General features: G+C 38.3%; 1 protein-coding gene across 32 annotated transcripts in view; it reads right to left on the bottom strand.

Moving 5' to 3' along the window:
• Positions 1 to 26,034, bottom strand: part of TRDN (triadin) — a 235,945-nt gene that overhangs the window by 150,667 nt on the left and 59,244 nt on the right. For 31 of the 32 annotated variants that reach the window (XM_070932750.1, XM_070932740.1, XM_070932754.1 and 28 more), the window contains exons 10-13: positions 22,844 to 22,903; positions 18,424 to 18,483; positions 17,585 to 17,764; positions 8,972 to 9,031 (exon numbers count right to left, since the gene is read on the bottom strand). In XM_070932750.1, coding sequence (XP_070788851.1) covers positions 8,972 to 9,031; positions 17,585 to 17,764; positions 18,424 to 18,483; positions 22,844 to 22,903 — 360 coding nt within the window. The remainder of the gene's footprint in view (positions 1 to 8,971; positions 9,032 to 17,584; positions 17,765 to 18,423; positions 18,484 to 22,843; positions 22,904 to 26,034) is intronic. The other variant, XM_070932743.1, reaches the window with a different exon arrangement.

The raw sequence follows: 26,034 nt of genomic DNA, 5'->3' as shown, positions 1-26,034 counted from the left end.
TTTTTGTAACTCATATTTTCCGCCACCTAATCACTACATAATTTTAAATAGCATTCTTCTCCTGTCTCATTTGCTTTGAATGCTTAAAACACAAGTCAAGCCATCTTAAAAGTTTTCCCAGGACTCTAACTTTGTAAATTACAATATATTAGTCAATAGCAAATGAGAACATTTTCTGTAAAGAGGGGTCGCTGATCTGGGGAAAATATTGGCCAGTAATACTAATCTTTTTGTTGAGATTTTTATTTTCAGCATTATCATTCTATAATCTCCAGAACTTGCTTAACCAACAACAGGACAAAGCTAAAGCAAAAGTCATGTTATTCTTCCTTTTATGTGTACGTGTCATTTTTGACTGAAGGCTCTAGACTGGGACAACATCTAGACTGCAAGGAATCCTGCACCCACGTGGGAGATCCCAGCCTGAAGGATCCTTTTGTACCATTTTGGTACAACACAACATAATACCTTTCCATTTAAACACAGTTATGTTCAAAAAGCCAAATTACATCCCAAGTACATCTTCTTTAATAATCTCTCCACTATTTCTTCCCTTTGGGGACAAATAAGAATTTTGGGTCTAAGCAGTTCCCTAAAATATCCTATAGGAAGTCAGAACCCACAAAATTAGAGATACTTAAATATGTTAGGTAACTAGGTTTGGGAGAAAGGAGATTATAAACAACATTACTTCACACCTGATAGATAGGTGGAAGTTGATTTTGCCAGTGGACACAGAATGTAATGAGGAGAAAAAAAAATTGATGGAAATATGAGAAGTTTAGTCTTGAGCACAGAGTTTAAGAAAGTGGTGGAAATCTCAAGGAGTCATAACATAGTCAGGATAGAAGACTAGCTAGATGTAAAGATGTATGAATTGGCAAATCATGAAGACAAGAAAACCAATAAGGGCAAGAAGACAAAAGAAATGCCCAAGGTTAACCTAAACCAATTTTCCAACAGTAGGAAGTTAAGGAGTTAAGAAGAAAACCAGGGTAAAGATACAGAAAGTTAAGGCTTGGTGGAAGTCAAATAAAATACCTTGTTACCACTATTTGCAATGATAATATAATAGAACTAATTAATGCTTGCAGATACTTTCCCCAGAGTGATTTGAGAATGAGCGTGTACAATAAATACACATAACATTATAGAAATAAGGCAGCTTTTGCTACCATGAAAAACAGCAGGAAAAAGAAAAGAGCAGTAACTGTTTATTAATTAGTCTGTTTTATTAGGAAATGGGGCATTCTCAGTGTCATTGCAAATAACTATCTCATTGTAAAAAAAAATTCTTGAACATATTAATTAATTCTCTGTGTGAGAGAACATTCATTGGAAAAACAAAATGGCTAACAACCTCAAGGGTTGTGTAAATTCAAATAATGATCCAACAGTCTGGCAAAACTTCCAAGTCCAGCTTTTTACTCAACTATATATTTCTTATTTGTTTGTAGGGAACCTTGAGGAATAGGGGCAACAAATGACAATATGTGCATAGGCAGATCATCACATAAATGCTGTGAATTACATACTTCTATCAGCTATCAGAATACAATGGAAGTCTTTGTGTAATAAAATCACTGGCATCATCTTGGTTTGCTGGCTTAAAAGTAGAGTTCTCGTTAATAATGAGATCCCATTATTGCAGCTATCTTCGGAAGCAGGGGATTAGATACAATTCCAATTGCAACAGAGTGCTACACACAGTTTGTAATCAAAATGCTTAATGAAAATATTCTTGCTGATATCTCGCACACTACAGGATACCATGAGGTCAGTTTGTCCTGTGGGGAGGCTATAATACATCTAGTGAGCAATAATAAGCACCAGTGCAATTTATCATTTACATGCTTATAAAATCTAATAGATTAGCTATTGACCAGAGAAAGGTAATAGGATGTCCTTCCACTCTTACTATTGGTATACTACAGTTATTTTTAAGAGAGGGTTAATGTTAATAGATGCTTGCATAAACACATACACATATAAACAAACCTACACAAGATGAATGATCATAATTTAAAAATCTATCAGGTGATTAAAATTTTACCATCAAAATATTTAGTTTGTGTTACCTAACTTATTATTTTTTTATTATTATTATTTTTTTTTTAAAGGAAAATCTTCAAGCATAATCTCTCAAGCAACCTCTCTGAGGCAAATTCTATGGATGTTACTGGTATTTTGTATAATTCCAAAATGACTTGACTTAGAAGGGTAAGCATTATTGAAATCATAAACCTTGAGATCATAGTGCCGTGATGGTGAACCTATGACATGCATGCCAGAGGTGGCACGCAGAGCCCTCCCTGTGGGCACACATGCTGTTGTCCCAGCTCAGCCAACTGGTCGTTGGGTTTCTGGCACTCTGGCATGCACACGCATGCGCACATTTCAGTTTGGGCACTCTGTGCCTAAAAGGTTCACCATCACTGTCATAGTGCATAGAAGGACTTTATATTGTGTTAGGCACCTGGTTTTTCTGGTTCAGAAGATAAGCAGGATGGACATAAATCACCAGGAATTCCTGGAGTTTGGAAGCTGAAAAATCCATCTACCACAACGTATATGAACATGTCTATGAAGATGAGTTTAACTTGAAGGAAATGTTACTTTTTAAAAACAGCATATCTACTTAGTATTTTAAGTGGCTATGACTCTTCAAGTTCTCAGGCTAAGCTTTTTCTAATCTTGTTTTCTATAATTCTTTACAATGTAGTAGCCATGTTTTTTTAACATGCAAAATATAGGCTTGGCAGAGACATACTGCATTCAGGCCAAACTATCTACATAAATGTGTTTAAATGGATATTAGCTGTTGTGTCTAACTGGAGTAGGATTATACTTTATTTTCAAAGGATTATATATTTTTTTGACGATAGCAAAAACATAGTTCAATTGATTTGGTATATTCATGGATTCCTGCAATTCACAAATTGATCTCTTCAAACCATTTTCTGCAGAAGTATTTTCAATTCTTGATGTAGTTATAGTTACCTAATTCCCACGGTCAACTAACACTATGAATCTGAGGGTTAATTGTCCCTTCTGATTGTTATTGAGGCAATCTCCTATTAATCTCCTATTACTCCTGTCCCCATTCTTAATGCTAGTTAGACTTCAGTTTGGAATTTAAAAAAAAAAAACTTCTAAAGATTTGTGTGCATTTTCATTGGATTCATTGTCACATATGCAGTTTTATATACAATTTTTCATAAAACAAACTATGGTATCTAACATAGATAATTTTTACCATCAATATTGGATATCATTTGATTATTAAGGGTGGGTTGCCTGCTCAGCTGAAAACTAAGTAGACATAGCATATGCATGTAGATTCTTGTACACAACTTTTCTTTGGGAAAAGCATAATACAATTCAGGAAAGTAAATATCAAAATAAAAACACATTTCACATAATGGTTCAAAGGAGCAGAATCCAATAACATCTCACTAAATTGCTAAGCAAATCATTTCCTTGTTGTCCCTCTTTACTGATGTGCAATTAGCAATATATATCCTAACTTTCCTTCACAGTGCCAAGATAATATCACCCATATTTTATCTTCATAGCAATCTCCTAGGTAGAATAGGCTGAGCAACAGTGATTGAGTTAATTCAGTGTCTTTCAAGCAATTCAGGAAATTAAAAAAATTAATCTGGATAGGGGGAGGAGAAATGTAATCCTTCTTCTCCAGTCATTATTCTGATAAAAACTACTCCAAGCACTAAAATTAAAACTAGAAAAGGCTCTCAGTGACACTAGTGAGAACTTGTTTCCCTGTTGCTAATTACAGCATGAGGGCAATTTTGTTAGAATTAAACTTTCCCTCCCCATGTACTGTGGTCTTAATGAATATTGCTCCCTCCATACTTAGAATTTTTTAAAATTCCCCGGAGACACATAATTAAAGCATGGTGCATAATTAAAGGAAGGCATGTCGTTGAGTAGCAGAAGGAGAGTATTTCCATTTTAGTTATGCTTAGCCTCATTTGTTCCTATCTATAAGTTCAGTTCAGCTGTTTTCCACATCTGATTGCCAAATCAGAGACATTTATGTGTATTATCATAATTTCTCCATTCGTTTTGAATTTCTCCTCCCTTTGTGTATCTTCATGTTATGTGCTAGTTGTGCCCATTCCTGGATTATGGGGCTTTGCTCACAGTCACTCATACCCTGGTCACCTCCCAAATGGATTACTTTAATGCATTCTACGTAGCAATAGCAATAGCACTTAGACTTATATACCGCTTCATAGTGCTTTATAGCCCTCTCTAAGCAGTTTACAGAGTCAGCATATTGCCCCCACCAATCTGGGTCCTCATTTTTACTGACCTGGTGAGATTTGATCTGCCAAACTGCTGGCAGCTGGTGATCAGCAGAAGTAGCCTGCAGTACTGCACTCTAACCACTGCGCCACCACATGGGGCTGCCCTAGTGCAAAATGCAGGAACATGGGCAGTAATATGTGTCCCTGAAAGGACACACATTATACTTCTGCTCGAGAGCTGCATTGGTTACCAGTTTGCTTCCAGATAACCATTCAAGGTGCTGGTTTTGTCCTTGAAAGTCCTACATGGCATGGAGCCAGATTATCTGAGGATCTCCTCTCCCTGATTACAGCTACCTGTTCCATCTGATCTGTCAGGAGAGGCATCATGTAGGTGCCATTTGCTAAGAAGTTGTGGTGGGACTAGGAAATGAACGTTTTCTGATGCTATGCCCAACTGCTGCATTATGTGTACAAGTAATCCTCAACTTACGACAGTTCATTTAGTGACTGTCCAAAGTTACAATGGCACTGAAAAAAGTGACTTATGATAGTTTTTCAGAGTTATGACTTTTGCAGCATCCCCGTGATGATGTAATCAAAATTCAGATGCTTGGCAATTGGTTCATATTTATGGCCGTTGCTGTGTCCCAAGGACATGTGATCATCTTTTGAGATTTTCCGACAAGCAAAGTCAATGGGGAAGCGAGATTCACTTAATTACCAGGTTACTAACTTATCCACTGCATTGGTTCATTTAACAACTGAGGCAAGAAAGGTTTTAAAACAGGGCAAAACTCAGTTAACAAATGCCTCATTTAACAATATAAATCTTGAGCTCAATTGTACTCGTAAGTCATGGACTACCTATGCTATTCCGATGTGTTCCCTTTTGTAAATACTCTAACTCCCTTTTTTACGGCCCTGTAATCTCTCTGGTCCCCTTGTTTTTATTTACATTTAATAATTTTAATTGGCTTTTGTATAATATTTATTTGTTGGTTATTTTATGCCACAAATAAAAATAATTACAAATTTGATAATTAAATATGATTACATATGAAAAATGGTTGCAGGAACTGGGTATGTCTAGTTTAATGAGCCGCCCTGAGTCTCCGGAGAAAGGCGGCATATAAATTGAACTAATAAATTGAACTAATAAATGAAGAGAAGAACTAGAGGAGACATGATAGCAGTGTTCCAATATCTCAGGGGTTGCCACAAAGAAGAGGGAATCAAACTATTCTTCAAAGCACCTGAGGGTAGAACAAGAAGCAATGGGTGGAAACTAATCAAGGAGAGAAGCAATTTAGAACTAAGGAGAAATTTCCTGACAGTTAGAACAATTAATAAGTAGAACAACTTGCCTGCAGAAGTTGTGAATGCTCCAACATTGGAAATTTTTAAGAAGATGTTGGATAACCATTTGTCTGAAGTGGTGTAGGGTTTCCTGCCTGGGACTAGAAGACCTCCAAGGTCCCTTCCAACTCTGTTATTCTATTCTATTAAATATAAATATCACGGCTGTTAAAACTGCATTCTGGGATAAAATGGCATTTTTTTAAAAAAAAGGATCAATTTTTAAGAAGGAAATCGTTTTATCCATTGAAACTCCCGAAACCCTGTCTCCTGATCTTGAACTCATTGACTTTAGGGGTGAGAATCTTGGTCAGACAAAGCTGTGCACCCATTGACCATGATTTAATGTTTTTATTTTATTTTTTCATTGTAAAGGATTCTAATTAGTTTAGGTGTTTCTTGGACAGTGTAAAGCAGAGGTCTTCAAACTTGACAGCTTTAAGACTTGTGGACTTTATTCGGGGGGAAAAGCAATAATAGTGTCCAGTTCTCATTTTATACTTGCTAAACATAGACTGATTCAAGCAAGAGTCATGGGCATATGAGGAACATGGGAAAACCAAATGGCTTCTTGAATGAGAAACATGATGCCCATATTTTTTCCATGTTCGACAAAACAGTCTCTGGTTATTTTTCTGCAAATTCAACAGTTTGGTGCCCTGACCCACTGGCAACAAGATGGCGACTTGTTCTTACTGATCAGAAGATCAAGAGACAAGTTAAAATGAATTTTGTATCACTAGGAAATTAAAAATTTCCTCCATTTAAAATAAACATAAGTATCTTGAAGACGAAAGTGGTGGTCAAGAATTAGTGAAGTTATTGTTTACGAACATCTTCAAGTTTATAGATTCCCCAGATTTATCTCTAGAACTTGAAGTCTCACTGTAAAAGATGAAGTATCCTTTTTCCTCAGTTCTGCTCAGTTCTGCATATTACAAAACCTCTTGCGTATAGAAGTACAGAGGAAAGAATTTTTCACACATAACTGGCCATCATAAAGTGAAATTATATTTGCTGAATGCAAAAATAGGAATATATATTCTTCAGTTAGAGCTCACAAGAATTCTAAAGAGTAACCTAAATTATGTACATGGCAGCATATGAAATTCTATAAAATCCATGAAAAACATTTCCATTCACTGTGATCTGTTGTTATCATTTACATTTTGGAATCTAGTGAATGAACTCTACCAAATTACATTCACTTGCTTTTGAAATGTAAGCAATACAGAGCCAATTACCTCAACTTTGTGCAGTAGCAACACAACAGGACACTATTCAGGATTACTATGCAGTAGCATGTAGCTACTGCAAAAAGGCCAGGAGGCTATTACCTATTGCCCACTTCCTGTTTTTCTTCTCCTTCTTCAATTGTGGTGGCACAATGATTGATGGTGGTGTTGCTATTGACAAGGTTAGAAGGAACCATTCCTTTCCATTTCTGTCTCTTTTTCCAAACCCATTAGAATTGAGTGAGGATAAAGATCAAAATGGCCACAAAGGATATAGAGAGGCAAGAGATTGAACCATATGATCGCAGTAGTCTCTTCCAACTTTATGGTTCTATAAGGTTACATTTTCATGGGCCAATCTAGGTCTTTGCCTCAATAACAATCAGAAGGGACTATTAACCCTGAGATTCATAGTGTTAGTTGACCGTGGGAATTAGGTAACTATAACTACATCATGATTAATTGCTTGGTCAGTTTTCTCAATTTCTATGTTTATAAAACATGCATAGCCCTCCCACCCAAATCATGTAAATGGTTATGTCAACAGACATTTATTTATAGTGGAGTTAAATAAACTGGTACCCTCTAGCATTCTTCAACACTTATCAGCCCTACCTAATTTGGCTAATTGTTGTGGGAACTGTCGGAATATCTCAGAAGTGGATTGGAGTTTGGTCTTGACATTCTAAACAATAAGAAACCATTTACTTAAGTCCTTTTACTTTATCTTAGCTGGGATAAGAACTACATTCTTAGGAATGTACTTCATTGCATCTTTTGAATTATTTTCTCTTTGGGAATATAAATACTGAAAAACATACCTTAGAGAGATTTCTGTAGGATTTTTTAGCATTAGCAAATCACTTTAAAATGCCCAGGTAAGAAAGCAATTCATTTATATTCTTGGTCTATTAACTGGCAATACTCAGAAAAACATTCATTTCTGCATATTTTGAAAATGGCATGCTAAGAAAAGATATGGAAAGAGGTGCCATATCAGAAAAGGAAGTGGATGTATATCCTACATGAGGCACAGAACAATGTATTTTAATTTTGTCAACAAATATGAGGCAAGTGGCATTGGTAATTATATCCCTTTCCCTAAAAGTTGAAGGACCTTGAATCTCATCAAGATCTGTGGAAAAAAAATGAGCTGTTATTCATGATTCGGCAGCCTACCTAATCACTACATTTATTACATAGAGGATTTGAATGTCTTTCAAGTTTCACACACTTTAAATTAATTCATAATTTTCCTTGACTATAATTAGTTCCTAAAATATTTTAGCAAGTCACCATACTCTTTTTTTCAGAAACAATCATGTCCTTATGATCACCATGCCACAAGCTTCAGAGCTGCAAAGTAGATGGGAGGGACTGAGTTTGGGGAAAAAATATTTGGATTTTTTAGTTTCTTTTGGATTTTTTTTTTTTTTGTTTTCTACTTTTTGGCTTTGAGTACAATTTTTTCACCTGTTATCCATCTCAAAATTGATGACGATGTTAATTATCATCAGTTATGGTCAAAAAGCTTTAGCAAATCCTATAGAAAGGAAAATTTATCTATGATCCTGGAACTTTTTGTGTGTGTGTGTGGTTATATACCAGTATAAACCCAACCCCCCGACAAAATCACTTTTTTCTATCCTAAAAACTCCAACTGGTTCAAAATATCTTCATGAGATATTTGTCCCTGCTTTTGATTTTTTGGTCAGTCTTTTGATGTTTTCTACTATCTTAAGAAAATACAACGAAACCTTACTTCAAGTAAATATTTTATCTTTTATATGGCATAAAAGCATCATGCAAACAATCAGTATGCCATCTGCTAAAGAAAGCATCTTCCTTCTTTATCAAATCTCCACTGATTTCAGCTTTTTATATTGACATTAACTTAAATGCATGCAACTACAGAAAAAATTATTAGAAGCTTTAATGGATCAAGCCATTTGTTAATATGCTTTATTTAACCTGTGCACTCTCAGTTTCCATGTTTAACAACACACACACACGCCAACACACAGAGAGATATTTGAAGAGCACAAAATAGTAGAAGCTCTGAGAAAAACCAAACATTTCATTGACAGCATTCATTTCAAGTACCTGTGTACAAATTCCCGTGTGCAAACATGTCAATCATATAACGACAGAATGCAAATTGATCTGGCAGAATAGAAGGGGGGAAAAAGAGCAATAAGACATAATTAGATTTTTTAAAAAATGAAGATTTAAAAAAAAGAGTACTGCACTGGAACTCTTAATGACTTTTTATTTCTTGAAGTAACCAGTCATGAAACAAATGATAGCATTGGTGTTTCTATGTCTTTTTAAAGATTCTTCCGTAGAAAATTCCTTCAGGCTTTCTGCACAAATATGGTGTTTCCAATGGACTCTCTAAATCATGTGTAATTTTGAGGACCAAATCACCACTTCTTTTCCCTACCGCCACCTTCCCAAATTAGTCACCTTCCACAAAGGTTGGGACTGAAATTCCTAGACTTATTCAACAGCAGGGCAAAAGGCCCTTATAGCTTGGAGTTGCAACCCCAGATCATCTATAGAATGCCAGGTTGAAAAACTGCTGGAACTCATTCTTTTTTCTAACTGAGGGATTTGCATGTGAGTAACCTAGATGTTTCCAGTATGGACAGTTAAGATAACTAAGGGACAGACAATGGGAAACCTTTAAGAGATGACTGAACCACTATTTCCAATAGCCCTAGCTATCATGGTCAATGGGGAGTAAAGCTGAGTGTCTTGAGTCCAGCAACATGAAATGGGCTATTCCTGAACTAGGCAATTTAGTCCAAATGTTTCTGGCATTTATTTATAGGGCAACTCAGTGTGAAATCTAAAATTTGTTACTACCGGTTCTGTGGGCATGGCTTAGTGGGGGGGTAATGTGACTGGGTGGGCGTGGCCAATTTTTTTTTTTACTTTTAAAACCATTTTTTACATGTAAAATCATGTTAAAAATGTTTTCAAAAGGCTCTGACGGTTTTTTTAAAACCCTCTGACAATCAGGCAACTCAGCTGGGATCATCAGAGCTTGGATCGTCAGAGCCATTTAAAAGAAAAAAAGTTTTTTTCTTTTAAATGGCTCTGACAATCCAAGCTGAGTTGCCTGATCAGCAGGCAACTCAGCTGGGATCGTCAGAGTTTGGATCAGCAGAGCTTGTCTCGTCAGAGGCATTTAAAAAAAAAGCCTCTGATGATCACCCGGCTCAGCTGGGCATGGGGGGCGGGGGCAGGGATTTTTGCTATCGGTTCTCCGAACTGCCCACCGCCTTCGCTACCTACTCGCCCGAGCCGGTCCAAACCGGGAGCATTTCACCCCTGGGGCAACTGTATCTACTTTAATCACTATTTTCATTTTAAGACTGATTTAAGTCACTTTAAATAACCATAGATATTTTAATTGAAAATGTAATATTTTCTGTTCAGTATTGGTTTTTGAGAATAGATAAAAAAACAAATTCCTATTGCAGTGCCATGAACATTTTTTGTTAAAGCACTAGAATTCCTATTAAAATAATAAATATTAAAAAGTATCAATGGACAATGAAAATAGACAATCAATAAGATCAGTGGTTCTCAACCTTTTCTTCACCATGGACCCCTTACCTTTTGTGGCCATGGACCATGGCCACAGACCCCCGAGACTTAACTCAAAATTTAAATCATAACATTTCTTCATGCCTTCATGGACCCCCTGTGATGACATCGACCGCCCCCAAGAGTCCACAGACCACAGGTTGAGAACCACTGAACTCTACCTTGAGCAAATTTATGCAATTTATCAATTAAACAGTGACAAATTTATATATAGGCTAAAATGCGGAAAGCAGTGTTAAATAAAGCTCAAGATTCTGTGTGTCAATTGTGTTGATTGCACTTCAGAGGATGCTTACACACAATCATTTAAATAATGAAACAGTATATAAATTTGAAAGCCAGTGCATCAAATGCCTTCCTCCTCCTCCTGCTCCTGCTCCTGCTCCTGCTCCTGCTCCTGCTCCTCCTCCTCCTCCTCCTCCTCCTCCTCCTCCTCCTCCTCCTCCTCCTCCTCCTCCTCCTCCTCCTCCTCCTCCTCCTCTTCTTCTTCTTCTTCTTCTTCTTCTTCTTCTTCTTCTTCTTCTTCTTCTTCTTCTTCTTCTTCTTCTTCTTCTTCTTCTTCTTCTTCTTCCTTCTCCTCCTCTTCCTTCTTTTTCTTGAAACAATGGTTGGAATCTAACCAAGGAGAGAAGTAACCTAAAACTAAGGAGAAATTTCATAATGGTGAGAGCACTCAACCAATGGAATAGCTTGCCTTCAGAAGTTGTGGGTGTTCCATTACTGAAGGCTTTCAAAAAGAGAGATGGACATCCATTTGTCTGAAATGGTATAGGGTCTCCCAGGATTGAATTAGAAGACCTCTGAGGTCCCTTCCAATTCTATTGTTCTATGTTCTATGTTTCTTCTTCTGCATCTTCTTCTTTTGCCTTAGGGCTGACAAGGACTGTCCCAAACTCACCCAGCTGGCTTCATATCTAAGGCAGGCTAGAACTCACAGTCTCCCAGTTTCTAACCTTGTGCCTTACCTATTACATCAAACTGGCTCTCATCTTCATTTTAAAAAGCACATTAAAAAAAAAAACACACACAAGGTAAATTGGAATGTACAAAATAGACATCTGCATTGATGCAACATAATCATACATGCATAAGTCCATAAATCCAAAAGAATTAACTTCTGTGATTATACGACTCCTATAAAGAATGCAAATTCTTTATAGGAGATAAATTTCCATTTGGCACAAAGTATTTCTACTGAAAGACAACTTTCAAATTTACTACCCCCAGGTCTCAGATACATTTTTTTTTTCTTTCACCAGGGCCAAGTTCCTTGCATCACTTCTAAGTTCTTGTCTCTAGTCACTGGAAGGGCTATGTGACAATTTTGGAAACAGCAATGGCCATTGGACTGTCAGCAGAGCTTGTAGTGGTCATTTCAGCATAATTTTAGTTTTCTGCTCCACAAAAATAAACATCTTCCCTTTCCTTTGGGCAACATTTGTGATCCAATTATAAAAAGAGTTTGCAGACCACTTAAAATTAAAACATTTGGAGGCAGAAGAAAATTAACTGCATGATAAATCTGTGCAGCAGAAAATGATTTATCGATTCTAATTTATTTTCTTATTCAATTAAATAAAATATATTAAGTTTATTTTTAATTTATCTGCAGCTGCTAGAAAATAAAAGCTACTACATTCAACAGATGGAAAATGTTGGGCTCTTGCTGAAGAATTCAGGTCAAGTTCGCCTTTCTGGGCTCTTCACAGACTATTTCCATTAGCAATGCTTTTCTACTAATTCCACTGGAAAGAACTGGATTTTAAGCTTTATGAATTGCCACCCCTGATATTCATCTGGAAGAGGAATGCACGAAAACATCAGCTGTGGTTTCCACTGAGGTCTAAATTAGATAACGCACAAGTTGTATTGCCCTGCTCCACTCTGTGATTTTCCTGGCTTCCCTGGAAGCACACAAAGGGCCACTCTGCATTATGATCAACTGGTACGGAAGAGGATACGTAATCCTTTCTCCCCCAGCGTTTCTGTTGTTGAAAGCTCATACTCCTTGGCAGGCAATGCTTGGGTATGGAGGTCAGTACTGAACCACAGTCCAGGATAAACAAATTTTTTTAAAAAATCAAAGGAATATGGCGAAAACCTTAGTTTTTTCAGATCACAAACATAATCCTGATATCTTAAAATTATTTTTAAAAAATAACTAATTCCAGCAGTTATATAATTCGCATATGGTCTACTTTTGCTTTGCAGTTTCCATCTGCTCTTTCTGGATAGCTTTGGAAAAGTCATATTACCTGCTGGCTTTGTTTTTTAAAAAATCCAGTTAGAAAAATCTATGTGCATTGCGATGAAGGGTTGAGTTAGGCTTATGACACATGTGTCAGTTATCAACTTAAAAACTTTACACTGTATATTTCACTTGAATCATCTTTCAATCTATTAAACCATGAATTACATTTGGGGGGAGAAAGGGTGAAGGGACAGCAGTGAAAAGAACCAATTTTTGTTCATCTTTAGGTTGTGTCTTTCACTGGAATACTGGAATTGGCAAAAGACCTGGTGCTGAAGACTACCAGTTTTACACCTCACCAGTGGTGAAATCCAAATTTTTTTACTGCCGGTTCTATGGGTGGGTATGGCAGGGGAAGGATATTGCAAAATCTCCATTCCCTCCATTCCCTCCCCACTCCTGGGGGAAGGATACTGCAAAAACTGAAAGAGTCCTGGTGGCGCAGCAGACTAAAGCACTGTTATTAACAGTGTTATTAACACCAGCTGCCTGCAATTACTGCAAGTTCAAATCTCACCAGGCTCAAGGTTGACTCAGCCTTCCATCCTTTCTAAGGTAGGTAAAATGAGGACCCAGATTGTGTGGGCAATAAGCTGACTTTGTATAATTATACAAAAGTATGAAGGCTATTGCTTAATGCATTGTAAGCCGCCCTGAGTCTCCGGAGAAGGGCAGCATATAAATCAAAAAAAAAAATCTTCATTCCCACCCCACTCCAGGGGAAGGATACTGCAAAATCCCCATTTCCTCCCCACTCCTGGGGGAAGGATCACTGGTGAGTTGCCCCCAGTTCGCACCGGTTCTATAGAATTGGTAGCAAAACCGGCAGGAGGCTCGGCCCACCGACTCCAACGTCATCAAAACACATGCGCAGAAGAGCGCGTGCGCAGCCCCGCTGAGAACCGGTAGTAAAGGTAAGTAGAACCCACTCCTGGGGGAACAATATTGCTAAGTCTCCATTCCCACTCCACTCTGGGGCCAGCCAGAGGTGGTATTTGCCAGTTCTCCAAACTACTCAAAATTTCCACTACCGGTTCTCCAGAACCTGTCAGAACCTGCTGGATTTCACCCCTGCACCTCATTCTAGCTATCAATAAAATATTTTTTTCAAACACAAACTGGATAAGATCAGAGCCACGACTTTTGGTTATATGTGTAAAACTATGGTACCTGCACTAGGGATGAAAAAAAATGAATACTGTATATTTCATCACTATTTCATGTGTAAACTTTCATGTACCCATTCTGCCAAAAATATTTTTAAAGCTTTCCACCAAAATGCATACATTAACACATATTTAAATATATGTGTTTATATTTTCCTCATAAAATATTTATAGTGGCATTATCTGATAAACACACATCTAACCATATTTTATCATAAAGTGCTGATTTTAAAGAAGATTAATAGATTTTTTTTTAAAAAAATTGACGACTGAAATTCAGAGAAACATAAAATCTGAAGCTATGGAATGGAAAATGTCTAAGAAAGGGTTCGGGAGCCAAATGTTCCTCTCTTTCTCTACATCTAGATCAGGGAAATCTCCTTTTTATTATGCAGAAGTGATATATCAGGGAAATGCAGAAATTTCACAATTTTCATTTTTGTTCTGATGGGCTGCAGCTTGTAGGGCAACCCTGCACCCAGGAGTGCTCTGCCAAAGGAAGAAATATTAAGTTCATACAATCTTCCTTCCATAACCCTATCAGCCCTTTGTCAGCTCAGTACATTTTACTCAAACTGAAAGCTCATTCAGAGAGTAATGAGAGCAATCTCTTCAGATATGAGCTCACCACCAGTGCTCCCAATTTCTATATGGCACATCTGTCAAAAAGACAGAAATGATTGAACAGGTCAGAAAAATGAATATGAAGGAATAGTAATGCTAAGGTTCAAAGTTCTTTTTTAAAAAAAAAAATTAAAAAAAATTAAATTTTGATTTTGTTTCCTAATCTGCTATGGCTAAAGAATAATATCCATATTCATAGTGCAATTAATTGGGACACATTTTTTTTTTCAATCTAATTTTTATACAGATTTACAATATTCACACCCTTCAAGCTTTCTGGATATAACTATCACTGTTCTGAATGCAATGCAAATTCACAAGGAAATAAAAAGACATAAAATACATATATTAGGTAATAATGAGCACAAAAATGTGTTTATTGGAATAAATATGCACATAAACACATAATATTATGAGAAATTGGTTGGAGAAATACAAATACCAGGAAAGGTATGCAGAAACATGCATGCAATAATAGAAATCCAAACAAAAAGCCCAAGAATTTTAATATGAATTTGGGGGTGAATTATTTGAACTTTTTAGGAAGTATCCAGACTGACAGGGAGGAAGGCTATTCCCAGAAAAGAACTGCCAGACTGGGGAGATTCCTGTATTATAGTCAGACTATAATAAAGTAGTTAGCTCAAGCTTTGCACATATGGACCTGGTTGTTTGTGTCTGACAAAACTTTAAAAAATTGAAAAACCCAGAGAGAGAGATGAATAGGGAGAGGGAGAGGGAGAAGGAGAGGGAGGGAGGGAGGGGGAGGGAGGAGGAGGAGGAGGAGGAGGAGAGAGAGAGACTTGAAAATTAAAGATGATGCACAAATGTTCTTAAATTAGATATGTTAAAATATTGTATAGTATTTCAAATGAATAAAGGTAAAGGTTCCCCGCGCACATATGTGCTAGTCATTTCTGACTCTAGGGGGTGGTGCTCAACTTCGTTTCAAAGCCAAAGAGCTAGCACTGTCTGAAGATGTCTCCATGGTCATGTGTCCGGCATGACTAAACGCCAAAGGCACATGGAACACTGTTACCTTCCCACCAAAGGTGATCCCTATTTTTCTACTTGCATTTTTATGTGCTTTCGAACTGCTAGGTTGGCAGAAGCTGGGACAAGTAATGGGAGCTCACCCCATTACGTGGCACTAGGGATTGGAACCACTGAATTGCCGACCTTTCGATCGACAAGCTCAGTGTCTTAGCCACTGAGCCACCGCATCCACTTTCAAATGATTAGGAAGACTTTTTTAAAAAAATTGATGTGTGCTGTCATTTTAGTTACATGCATAGCTTTTTACTCAACAGATAATCCTAATAATTTCTAAGAAATTATAATCTAATTATTCTAAGATTATGGGACCTAACAATAAATAAATTTTAAAATATAGCGTTTTTGCACAGCATGGAGGTAAATAGGAAGACTTTCATTTCCCTCTCCTAAAAAGAAAAAAAGCCGGGGGGGTGGGGGCTCAAACTGAAACCAGTTCAAATGGAAGATTTGTATGAAATTTTCAAAATTCAAAATTTCAAAATTCTTTTCAAAAGCGCTCTCATTAAAAAGATACATCCTAAATGCTAATAATATCTTTATTGTCTACCATTTCCCCATGTGAATCCTGATGTTTTCAAAATGCCACCACCTGTGCTTAAAAGAAAAGCATCAGCAGACGTGGGAGAGGTTCAACATTTGAAGAAGAAAAAGAAAAAAAAAACCAATGTGGAATGGAATTTCAAATGGCAGGGAAGTTCAAGTGAAGTTGAAAACAGCTCATTTAGGATTGAGTCTCCATTCTACTCACCAAAAGCTGGTTGGCTGACTACAAAGATGAGGAAATGAACATTAGAGCCTGTGAATTGGAATATTTTTTAAAAAGAGAATGGTTGGCTGGGACCACAAGCAAGAATTGGAAGAGAAAGCAATGAGAAAATGGAATGTGTTGTGTGAAAGTGGACAAGTAAAGATATCCACATAAGAGAGAAGGAAAGAAGTCCAGACTGAGTCCAAAACTGAGTCCAGACTGAGTCCAAAACATTTAACCAAATATTAATTGTGCCCTAGCTATATGTTTCCTATTGCATTCAACTAGCTACTGTGGGTTTTTTTAATGAGCTAGATAGATTTTTAGCATTTATAAGAACTCTTACCCTCAGGGATTCCTCTTGGAGACTGGCACCAGAGTGAAACAAAGTAACTTAAGGCTTTTTAAAATTATATTTTGGATTTTATTCCCTTGTTATATATGTTTCTTTTAACCCGAAGTTTCCCAACCTTTCTACCTTTGTGGACCAGTAGGTGGGGGAGGGAGAGGGGAGGGTTCTGCACGAGTGGTAGAAATGGAGCACACGCACTCACCTGCTGCTCGCGCACACACTCGCCCACCATTTCCGCAGCCTAGTTCCGATTGGCTCATGGTAGTAGGCCGTGGCCTGGGGGTTGGGGACCCCTATTTTAACCCACCTGATAACCTCCCTGAGACTGGTACATGAGGAATAAATGGATGGATTCGAAAAAAGAAATATACATTCCAGAAACATACATCTTAAAGAAGTGCCAGCAAAATGATTGGCTGGCTGGCTAATGATGTCAAAAGCATTCAGAGAAGTCAATCCTCCCCATGCCTCCATTTTTCCCTCATTCAATGCATGTATTGTAGAAAGAGATATAAATTGCATATAACTCAAAATCTATGTTCCCCAAATTCTGCCTACCTCTGTCCCTTTCTCATTCCAATTCCTAACAAATTTTCTGCTTAGATTTAAGAATGTGAAGATGTGAAGATCTCTAGATGGGGCCTAATAGTCACTATTCCTTCTGTTAGACAAAGTTAAGAGATTCCACATCTTTTTTCACATCTTTCTTATGCTGGAAATGCTTTTGTAGTGAAATTTGTTCCTAAAAGAATTATTAGTCAAAAAAAGTAAACATCAGTAGATCCAAGACATCCCTCCCTCCCCTCCTTCTCAAAATTATGGATGAATTCTTTCTAAAAAGTGGAATCTGAATTCCTTCCTGCACTTCAGCATTTCTTGGTGACCTCCTCCTGATATTGTTTACCTTCATGATCAATTTTTTCACTGACTGCCAGGGCAGTCTCCTTTTTTCCCTTGGCTTTTGGTGATGTAACTTCCACTGCTTTGATTTCCTTGGTCTTTAGTCTTTCAGGTGCTTTGGCCTCGGGTTTTTTTTCTTTCACATCTTTTTTTATCTTTTCTTCAACTTGGATGCTCTTTTTATCTGCATGCAACATAAATGTTTTAGGTTCAAAAGTCCCTTTTTCACAAATCCCTGCCATATGGCATTAAAAATATCTTCAATACATCTTATGAAGTATTAAAAAACCTCAGTGTCATTATTAACATATAAGTGGAAAACATAAACTGCAGAACAACTGTTTTAAGCACACTGTTTAAACAGGACTTAATTCTTAGCTCAAATATCTACAGATTTTTTAAAAAGCAATTTCAAGAGAATAATGCCTAGTTTTTTTTACACACTTGTATTTAATGAAATATTGTCTAGTTTTCTGTGTAAAACAAAACAATAGTATGACAATAGCAAAATAGTAACACATCCAAACAATTCTTAAATGTCTTAATGTTTAACAACAACAATTAATCTTAAAATTTAAATTCTGCACAATAGAAAAATAAAGTAATGTTTAGACAAGGATTTTCCAACTTGGCCATATCCAGAATTCAACTCACAGAATTCACAATTATTGCTGAGAATTTGGAGAGTTAAATTCATATCTGATGTGATTCATACTAAGGTTTAAATCTTATCATTATTTTACTAATAGCCTCCTGGAGTGATTTGGCCTCTGCATTCTTGCTATATGATTAAAGAAGTTAAGGAAGTTCGCTCCTGAATATTATTAACGACTAAAGAAATACCTTTTGTGACAACTTTTTTTTCCATCCTTTCTTGCTGTTCAGTTTTCATTTTTTCTGTTACTATAATGAGAAAATGATCTTATTTTACCAATTTATAAAACACAAATATTAATTTATCCATTTAAGAAAAAGTAATTGATGTGAACTGAGAATCCCGTACCTATGGAATGCTACTGTGGATTTAATTCAAAGAGTTAAATAGCAAAATTGTATGTAATCCTCACTAAAGATGTTAACATTACTTTACCAGCACTTTATATAATATGGAGAAGTATACTAAGATACATGATCCTTAATTCCTTTGAAAAGGGTTTTTTTTTTACAGGTAATTTTGTTGTTTTAATTCCATTATCCTTTAAAATGAAGAATGAGTTGTAGAACACTTATGTAATCACATCAATCATCTGCCACCTAACAATATAGATAGCTCAAGACACACTTGTTTTAATGGATTTTCAATGGCAGACATAAATGTATGTAATTGTTTTATGGTGATTTACAGATCAGTTCACCTGGTATGTTTGGTGCAAATTACAAACTGTGGAGTAATATAGTAATTTGATATAACAGACAATCACACTATTTCCATAATCTCAATCTTCGTATACACAAATCATTTATAAGTGCTCCATTTTTAAAAGAAAACTTATCTATAAGAATGATCTGAGTTCCCAGAGCTGTAGAATGATGCAACTAGGTAAAACAAACACAAAAGTACAGTTCTCCTGCAGACTATTCCCATCAAGACAAAGAAGAGAAGAACTGAGATAATCTACATCACCTCAATTTTTTTTCCCTAGTTGACTAAAGAACATGTATTTGCAAAATAAATATAAAGTGTATTTGCATTATATTTTATACTGAAGCAGAAAAGAGCAAGGGAGCATGACATTATGGAACTGTTATTCCAGCTGTGGAAAAGCAAAAGCTTGTTTGAAATGAGAGAGAATAGATGACTCTCAAGACTATCTTCTCCATCTCAGGAACAAAATGGGACTTCCCACATCACCTGAGGCTGGATTTTTCAGGGCATTCTCCAAACTACTTTTATTATAAAGTACTTGCTTTCAAAAGTGGTATTCAGCAGGTTCTGACCAGTTCTGACCAGGTAGCGGAAATTTTGAGTAGTTTGGAGAACTGGCAAAAACCACCTCTGACTGGCCCTGCCCCCATCTGTTCTCTGCCTCCCAGCTGATCAGGAAGAAATGGGGATTTTGCAGTAACCTTCCCCTGGAGTTGGGTGGGAATGGAGATTTTACAGTATCCTGCCACAGCCACCAAGCCATGCTATGCAGTGGTGGGATTCAAAAAGTTTTACTATCGGTTCCGTGGGTGTGGCTTGGTGGGCATGACAGGGAGGCAGAGAATAAATGGGGGCAGGGCCAGTCAGAGGTGGCATTTGCCGGTTCTCCAAACTACTCAAAATTTCCGCTACTGGTTCTCCAGAACTGGTCAGAATCTGCTGAAACCCACCTCTGATGCTATGCCCACAGAACCGGTAGTAAAAAATTTAGAATCCCACCACAGCTTGCTTTCTACTCTTTCATATGCAGTGGAGGAAAAAAACATTTGCATTAATGAGTTTACATCATTAAGTAAAGATGCAGGAGTGTCTGTTACACTCTAATCATGATTAAGCCAAATTGACAGAATATAGAGGTACGGTTAATAAAGTAATTTTTGGCCTTTGGAGAATTGTAGTAGTGAAGATGAGAAATTTGTTACCTGAATATGGAGAAGCAGATCACAGTAATGAGCGGAATAATTTTCAAGTTCTAGCCTTTGTCAGAGAAGGAGATCCCTTGCAGAGCTTATTTTAACACCATTTACCCTGAGCTGTCTTTGAAGGCAATTTGCACACAACATGCACACAATTTATTTATGTATTAAATTTATACGCCGCCCATATCACTCTACAAAGCCATTCAGGGAGGCTTACAAATAAAATTGGTGCCACAACAGCACTTCATAATGCTTCATAATGCTTTATAGCTCTCTCTAAGCGGTTTACAGAGTCAGCATATTTCCCCCAACAAACTGGATCATCATTTTAGGAACCTTGGACAGATAGAAGGCTGAGTGACCTTGAGCTGATGGGAACTGAACTGCTGGCACTAAACAGAATTAGCCTGCAACACTGCATTTTAACTACAATGCCACATGGCTTCTACACTAATGTTCCAATGAATCACTAAAAAAAAAAAAAAAAAACCAAGCCTATTCAGCCACAGTGAAGCAATGGCAAGGTCAGAAACAACGCTTTAGGGCTTCTGAGTTTAGTTCAAAATGTTGGAACTTATTTTTCAAGCATTTTCCAATATACAACCAATATCAAAATCATCTCTCTTGATAGTAGTTTCACTATCACCAGTGTTAACCAGAACAGCTCCAACTCTGAATAGCATCACAAGTGTTCTTTGTGACAGAACAGACATAAGATTTCAAGAGCAATGTTTTTAATGCAGTTTCCTTTAGGACGTGGCCGGCTTAAATCAAATAAATTTATTTTTCTTGCTCAGTCAGGCCTTAGGAATTATTCTGCTTATATTGGGAAAGTTAGACACCTATTGGTTTATTTACTGGTGGAGCCTGAGGCTCTAATTCCTGATATAGCAAACCTAATTTTATCAGACTTGATGCAAGATGCTTGCAGAAAATGTATAATTTATATAATTTGCATTATGTCACCATTATGCAAATGACAGAATTTGTGTCATTTGCATCATTTCTGTGCAAGTCATTATTTAAAAAGAATAATCCCACAATGCCAATCCCACAATGGCATTCCTGAATATCCTTCCCCACATTTTACTCTGTTAAAATGAGGATTCAATCAAATGATTGCTGTCATTTGCATTTAAATTGAAAGTTTTATTTTGTTTTATTTTGTTTTAAGATAAGTGGCCCTCCCTAAATCACAAAAATCAGGGAAAAGATCATAAATATACCATAAAATGCCACTTTATGTTGTCTGCTAAGAAACCATTTCCATTAAGTTCAATAGGATTACTGCAATCTTGCATCCATTTTCTTTGGAATAAACCCTACTGAATTGAGTGAAAATTACGTTTCCCACTAAGACATGTGGGAAACACCCAATTTAACTGGAATATGAGGTAGAGTTAACACTTTTATAGTAAGCACCTAAATCTAAAAACTTTAAGGGTAGGTTTTAGCCTACCCTTGCACACATATGAAGAGTAAAGAAAATGAAACTAATGAGAAACATATAGATTTCTCTGTACTTTCTCCCAAAGTTTATTTAAAAATACAATGCCAATAAAAGGAATTGCAAACTTCCTCTCTCAGAACTTTTACCCTACAAGGTGTGTGGCAATTTAATGAACAGCTTATCCCAGCATCTTTTTTTTCCCCTAGCTGTAAAATAAACTGTCAGTGAGAGAACTTAGTAATAGAAGAATAAAAAAGTTGATGTGGTAAATAATAGAGCACAAAGTGCACCTCTATTTTTAGATGTGATTAAAGTCACATATAAAGCAATATAAACAACCTCAGAAATAGCTTGAGTCTCACTTAAAAAAAAGTGATACGCAGGTAAAAGGTTTATTATAAACCTTTCTCTGCCATTAATTTTGGAGAAAACCACCATCACCATGGCCACTTCTGAAAATACCAATTGATTGGTCTAATGCAGGGCTTTCAAACTTGTGGCCTGCGCCCACACCCGATTTAGTGAATGGGGGAAAAGTTGCAATACATCACATGATGCCGCTGTGACAATGCGAGTTTTAAACCCCCTGGTCTAGTGGTTAAGACACTAGGCTAGAAAGGGGTGACTGTGAGTTCTAGTCCCACCTTAACCATGAAAACCGGCTGGGTAACCTTAGGCCAGTCAATCTCTCTCAGCCCAACTCACCTCACAGGATTGTTATTGTGGGAACAATAGGAAAGTGTGTTGGCTATGTTCATCCTCACGAGTTATTTATAAAAATGATAAAGGTGGGATACAAATAGGCAAATGCCTTGCCTCTGACTGCAAAGAGGCATCTGCCTAGAAAAAATTGTGCAGAATAGTTTTGTCACATACTAAAGTTTTACAGACAATCTGGTGATAAAAAAACAAATAAGGGCAATGAAAGAATACCTGCTCTTTGAATAAAGACAGCCTAAAGTTAAACCATTCCCACAGGATTTCATCAGAGTTCATCCATTGAAGTTCTTGGAGAAGAAAATCCAAAATAAAAAGATCAAGAGGGGATCTACACCTTGACAGACATCATAGAGAAGATAACTGGACTCACATGCGCTATTTCAATAGCAGTTATATGGGGAAACTCCCTTGTCAACAGAGTTACATGGGAGGGAGCATTCTGCATTCAGTTCTTCCCTCCTCCCCCCACAATCAAGAATGTGCTGCTTGTTGAATTATTTCTCAGTAAAGTAAAATTAATAAAATTACCTTTTGGGGAAGGAGCTGCTTTCTTTTTCTCTTGCTTTGCAGTCTTCTCCTTGGGAGATACTGAAACATTTTTTTTTAAAAAAAAGAATATAATATAAATGTGGTCCCTTTATAGAACAAGAATAGAATATAGAAAAATCAACAATAAGAGAAAATTATTATATTTCAGTAACAGATCTTGGAAAATAAATAAATAAAATAAATAATAAATAAATAATTTTATTTCTATACCGCCCTTCTCCCGAAGGACTCAGGGCGGTGTACAGCCAATTTAAAAACACAACACACAACAATAATTAAAAATTAAAATAATTACATAGATTTGGCCGATTTAAAACCCCAAACATTTAAAATACCCCAATTAAAATTATTAAGTTGATAGCCCTGCCTGGCGGAATAACAGGGTCTTCAGTGCGCAACGAAACACTTGGAGGTCGGAGATCTTGCGTATTTCTGGGGGCAGTTCATTCCACAGGGCTGGGGCTCCCACAGAAAAGGCCCTCCCCCTGGGCGTCGCCAGCCGACATAACTTGGCTGATGGCACCCTGAGGAGACCCTCTCTGTGGGAGCGGACTGGTCGGTGGGAGGCTATTGGTGGCAGAAGACGGTCTCGAAGGTACCCGGGTCCTATGCCATGGAGCGCTTTAAAGGTGGTAACCAACACCTTGAATCGCACCCGGAAGACCACTGGGAGCCAGTGCAGCTCGCGCAGGAGGGGTGTCACGCGGGCACAACGAGTTGCGCCCATAACCACCCGCGCGGCCGCATTCTGGACCAGTTGGAGCCTCCGAGTGCTCTTCAAGGGGAGCCCCATGTAGAGAGCATTACAATAGTCCAGCCGGGAGGTGACAAGGGCATGAGTGACCGTGCGCAAGGCGTCCCGGTTCAGAAAGGGCCGCAACTGGCGGATCAGGCGAACCTGATAAAAGGCCCCCCTGGCCGCGGCCGTCATATGCTCTTCTAAAGACAGCCGTGCATCCAGGAGGACACCCAGATTGCGAGCCCTCTCTGTGGGGGGCAAAGATTCACCCCCAATAGTCAGCGATGGCACCTGCTGACTATATCGGGACGCCGGCAGCCACAGCCACTCGGTCTTGGACGGGTTGAGTCTGAGCCTGTTCCTCCCCATCCAGACCCGCACGGCCTCCAGGCAGCGAGACATCACATCAAGGGCATCGTTGGGGTGGTCTGGGGTGGAGATGTACAGCTGAGTATCATCAGCGTACAGATGACACTTCACCCCAAAACCACGGATGATCTCACCCAGTGGCTTCACATAAATGTTGAACAGAAGGGGCGAGAGGACCGACCCTTGTGGCACTCCCCATGCGAGATGCCTCGAGGTCGACCTCTGCCCCCCTGCCAACACGAACTGTGAGCGGTCGGAGAGGAAGGAGGAGAACCACCGCAGAACGGTGCCCCCTATTCCTAACCCTCTTAACCGCCGCAGCATGATACCATGGTCGATGGTATCAAAAGCCACTGAGAGATCTAATAGGACTAGGACAGAGGAGCAACCCCTGTCCCGAGCCCTCCAGAGATCATCCACCAATGCGACCAATGCCGTTTCTGTGCTGTGCCCCTGCCTGAAGCCCGACTGGCACGGGTCTAGATAGATAGCTTCATCCAGGTGCCCGGGCAGTTGTCGTGCCACCACACTCTCAACAACCTTCGCCACAAAACGAAGGTTGGAGACCGGACGGTAGTTAGCTAATTCAGCCGGGTCCAGGGAAGGCTTCTTGAGGAGGGGCCTCACCACCGCCTCTTTCAAGGCGGCAGGAAAGGCACCCTCACTCAGAGAAGCAGTTATAATCCCCTGGAGCCAGCCTCGTGTAACCTCCCGGGAGGCCAGTACCAACCAGGAGGGACACGGGTCCAATAAACATGTGGCGGCACTAATCCTACCCAGAACCCTGTCCACATCCTCGGGAGTCACAGGATCAAACTCCTCCCAGATAATATTCTCAAGGCCTGCCCCTGTCTCCTCCCCTGGACTCATCCAATCGGAGTCCAAGCCATCCCGAATCCGAGCGACTTTATCATGCAGGAATTGCACAAAATCCTCAGCGCGGCCTTGTAAGGGATCTTCCCGCACTCCCCCCCGAAGAAGGGAGTGGGTCACCCTAAACAGGGCGGCTGGGCGGTTCTCTGCAGATGCGATAAGAGCGGAAAAATGATTAGATTTCGCCGCTTTTATCGCCACTAGGTAGGTCTTGATATAAGACCTCACCTGTGTATAAAGAAATGAAAAGTCTATATGTCAGGGAAGTATAGAACTTCTTTGAACCTCTTAGCCATATTACTGCCCATTACATTCTTGTCACTAGAATGAAATGCCGATAATTGTATAATACTGTAAGATGATATGACACTATACCATGTATTTGGGTGAATGGACATGCACTATAGACGAAGTTCATTGAAAGTAGACTATAAAGGCAAAATATTTGTGTGTGTGTGTGTGTTTTTTTTTAATTTGGGTTTTGTGAGCATATGCGTGTCTGTGTCTTCAAGTCAGTGTTGACAGTGTGAAGCTAATGCAGTTTTCTTGCCAATGTTTTTGGAAGTGGCTTGCCCCTGTCTGCTTCTTAGGGATAAGAGAGAGTGATTGACTTAAGGTCACCCAGCAGGCTTTGTGCCTTAGGCAGGACTAGAACTTGTGCTCTTCCAGTTTCCGGCCTAGTGCCTTAAGCACTGCACCAAACTGTCTTCAGCTTAAGTAGGTGTGGAAAATGGCAATCAAAGAAGAGTGTGTTGTTCCATCTCTTTTCTCTTAGCAACCCCAAGTGAACCCCAACAGCCTGCTGATCTCCCCAGTGCCCTATCTCCACATTTCCTCAATTGTTGCTGATATTCTAGCACAGCATATCCCTCTTCAGCAGATTTTGCCCATTAACTCCAAAGGTTGCTAAACTAAAGCCAGTCAAATGTAGAGTTTATGTATCTCCTTTTCATATCTGTTATCATTTCTTTTCTATCATCTGCCTGCCTGCCTGCCTGCCGGCCGGCCTGCCTCCCTCCCTCTCTCCCTCCCTCCCTCCCTCCATCTACTCTATCTATCTATCTATCTATCTATCTATCTATCTATCTATCTATTACTTTTGCTAACTATTTCTTATTCCTTTTTCTGCAGCTTGATATTGCATACTCTAAATGGGAATAGTGGACTGGATATAGATATACCATATGTT

The sequence above is a fragment of the Pituophis catenifer genome, unplaced genomic scaffold (genome assembly GCF_029215685.1).
Source record: "Pituophis catenifer annectens isolate HBS135680 unplaced genomic scaffold, rPitCat1.0.hap2 SCAF_1, whole genome shotgun sequence".
NCBI classification, from domain to species: Eukaryota; Metazoa; Chordata; class Lepidosauria; order Squamata; family Colubridae; genus Pituophis; species Pituophis catenifer.
The sequence above is the reverse complement of the archived record's forward strand: the minus strand, read 5'-3'. Positions and strand labels throughout refer to the sequence as shown.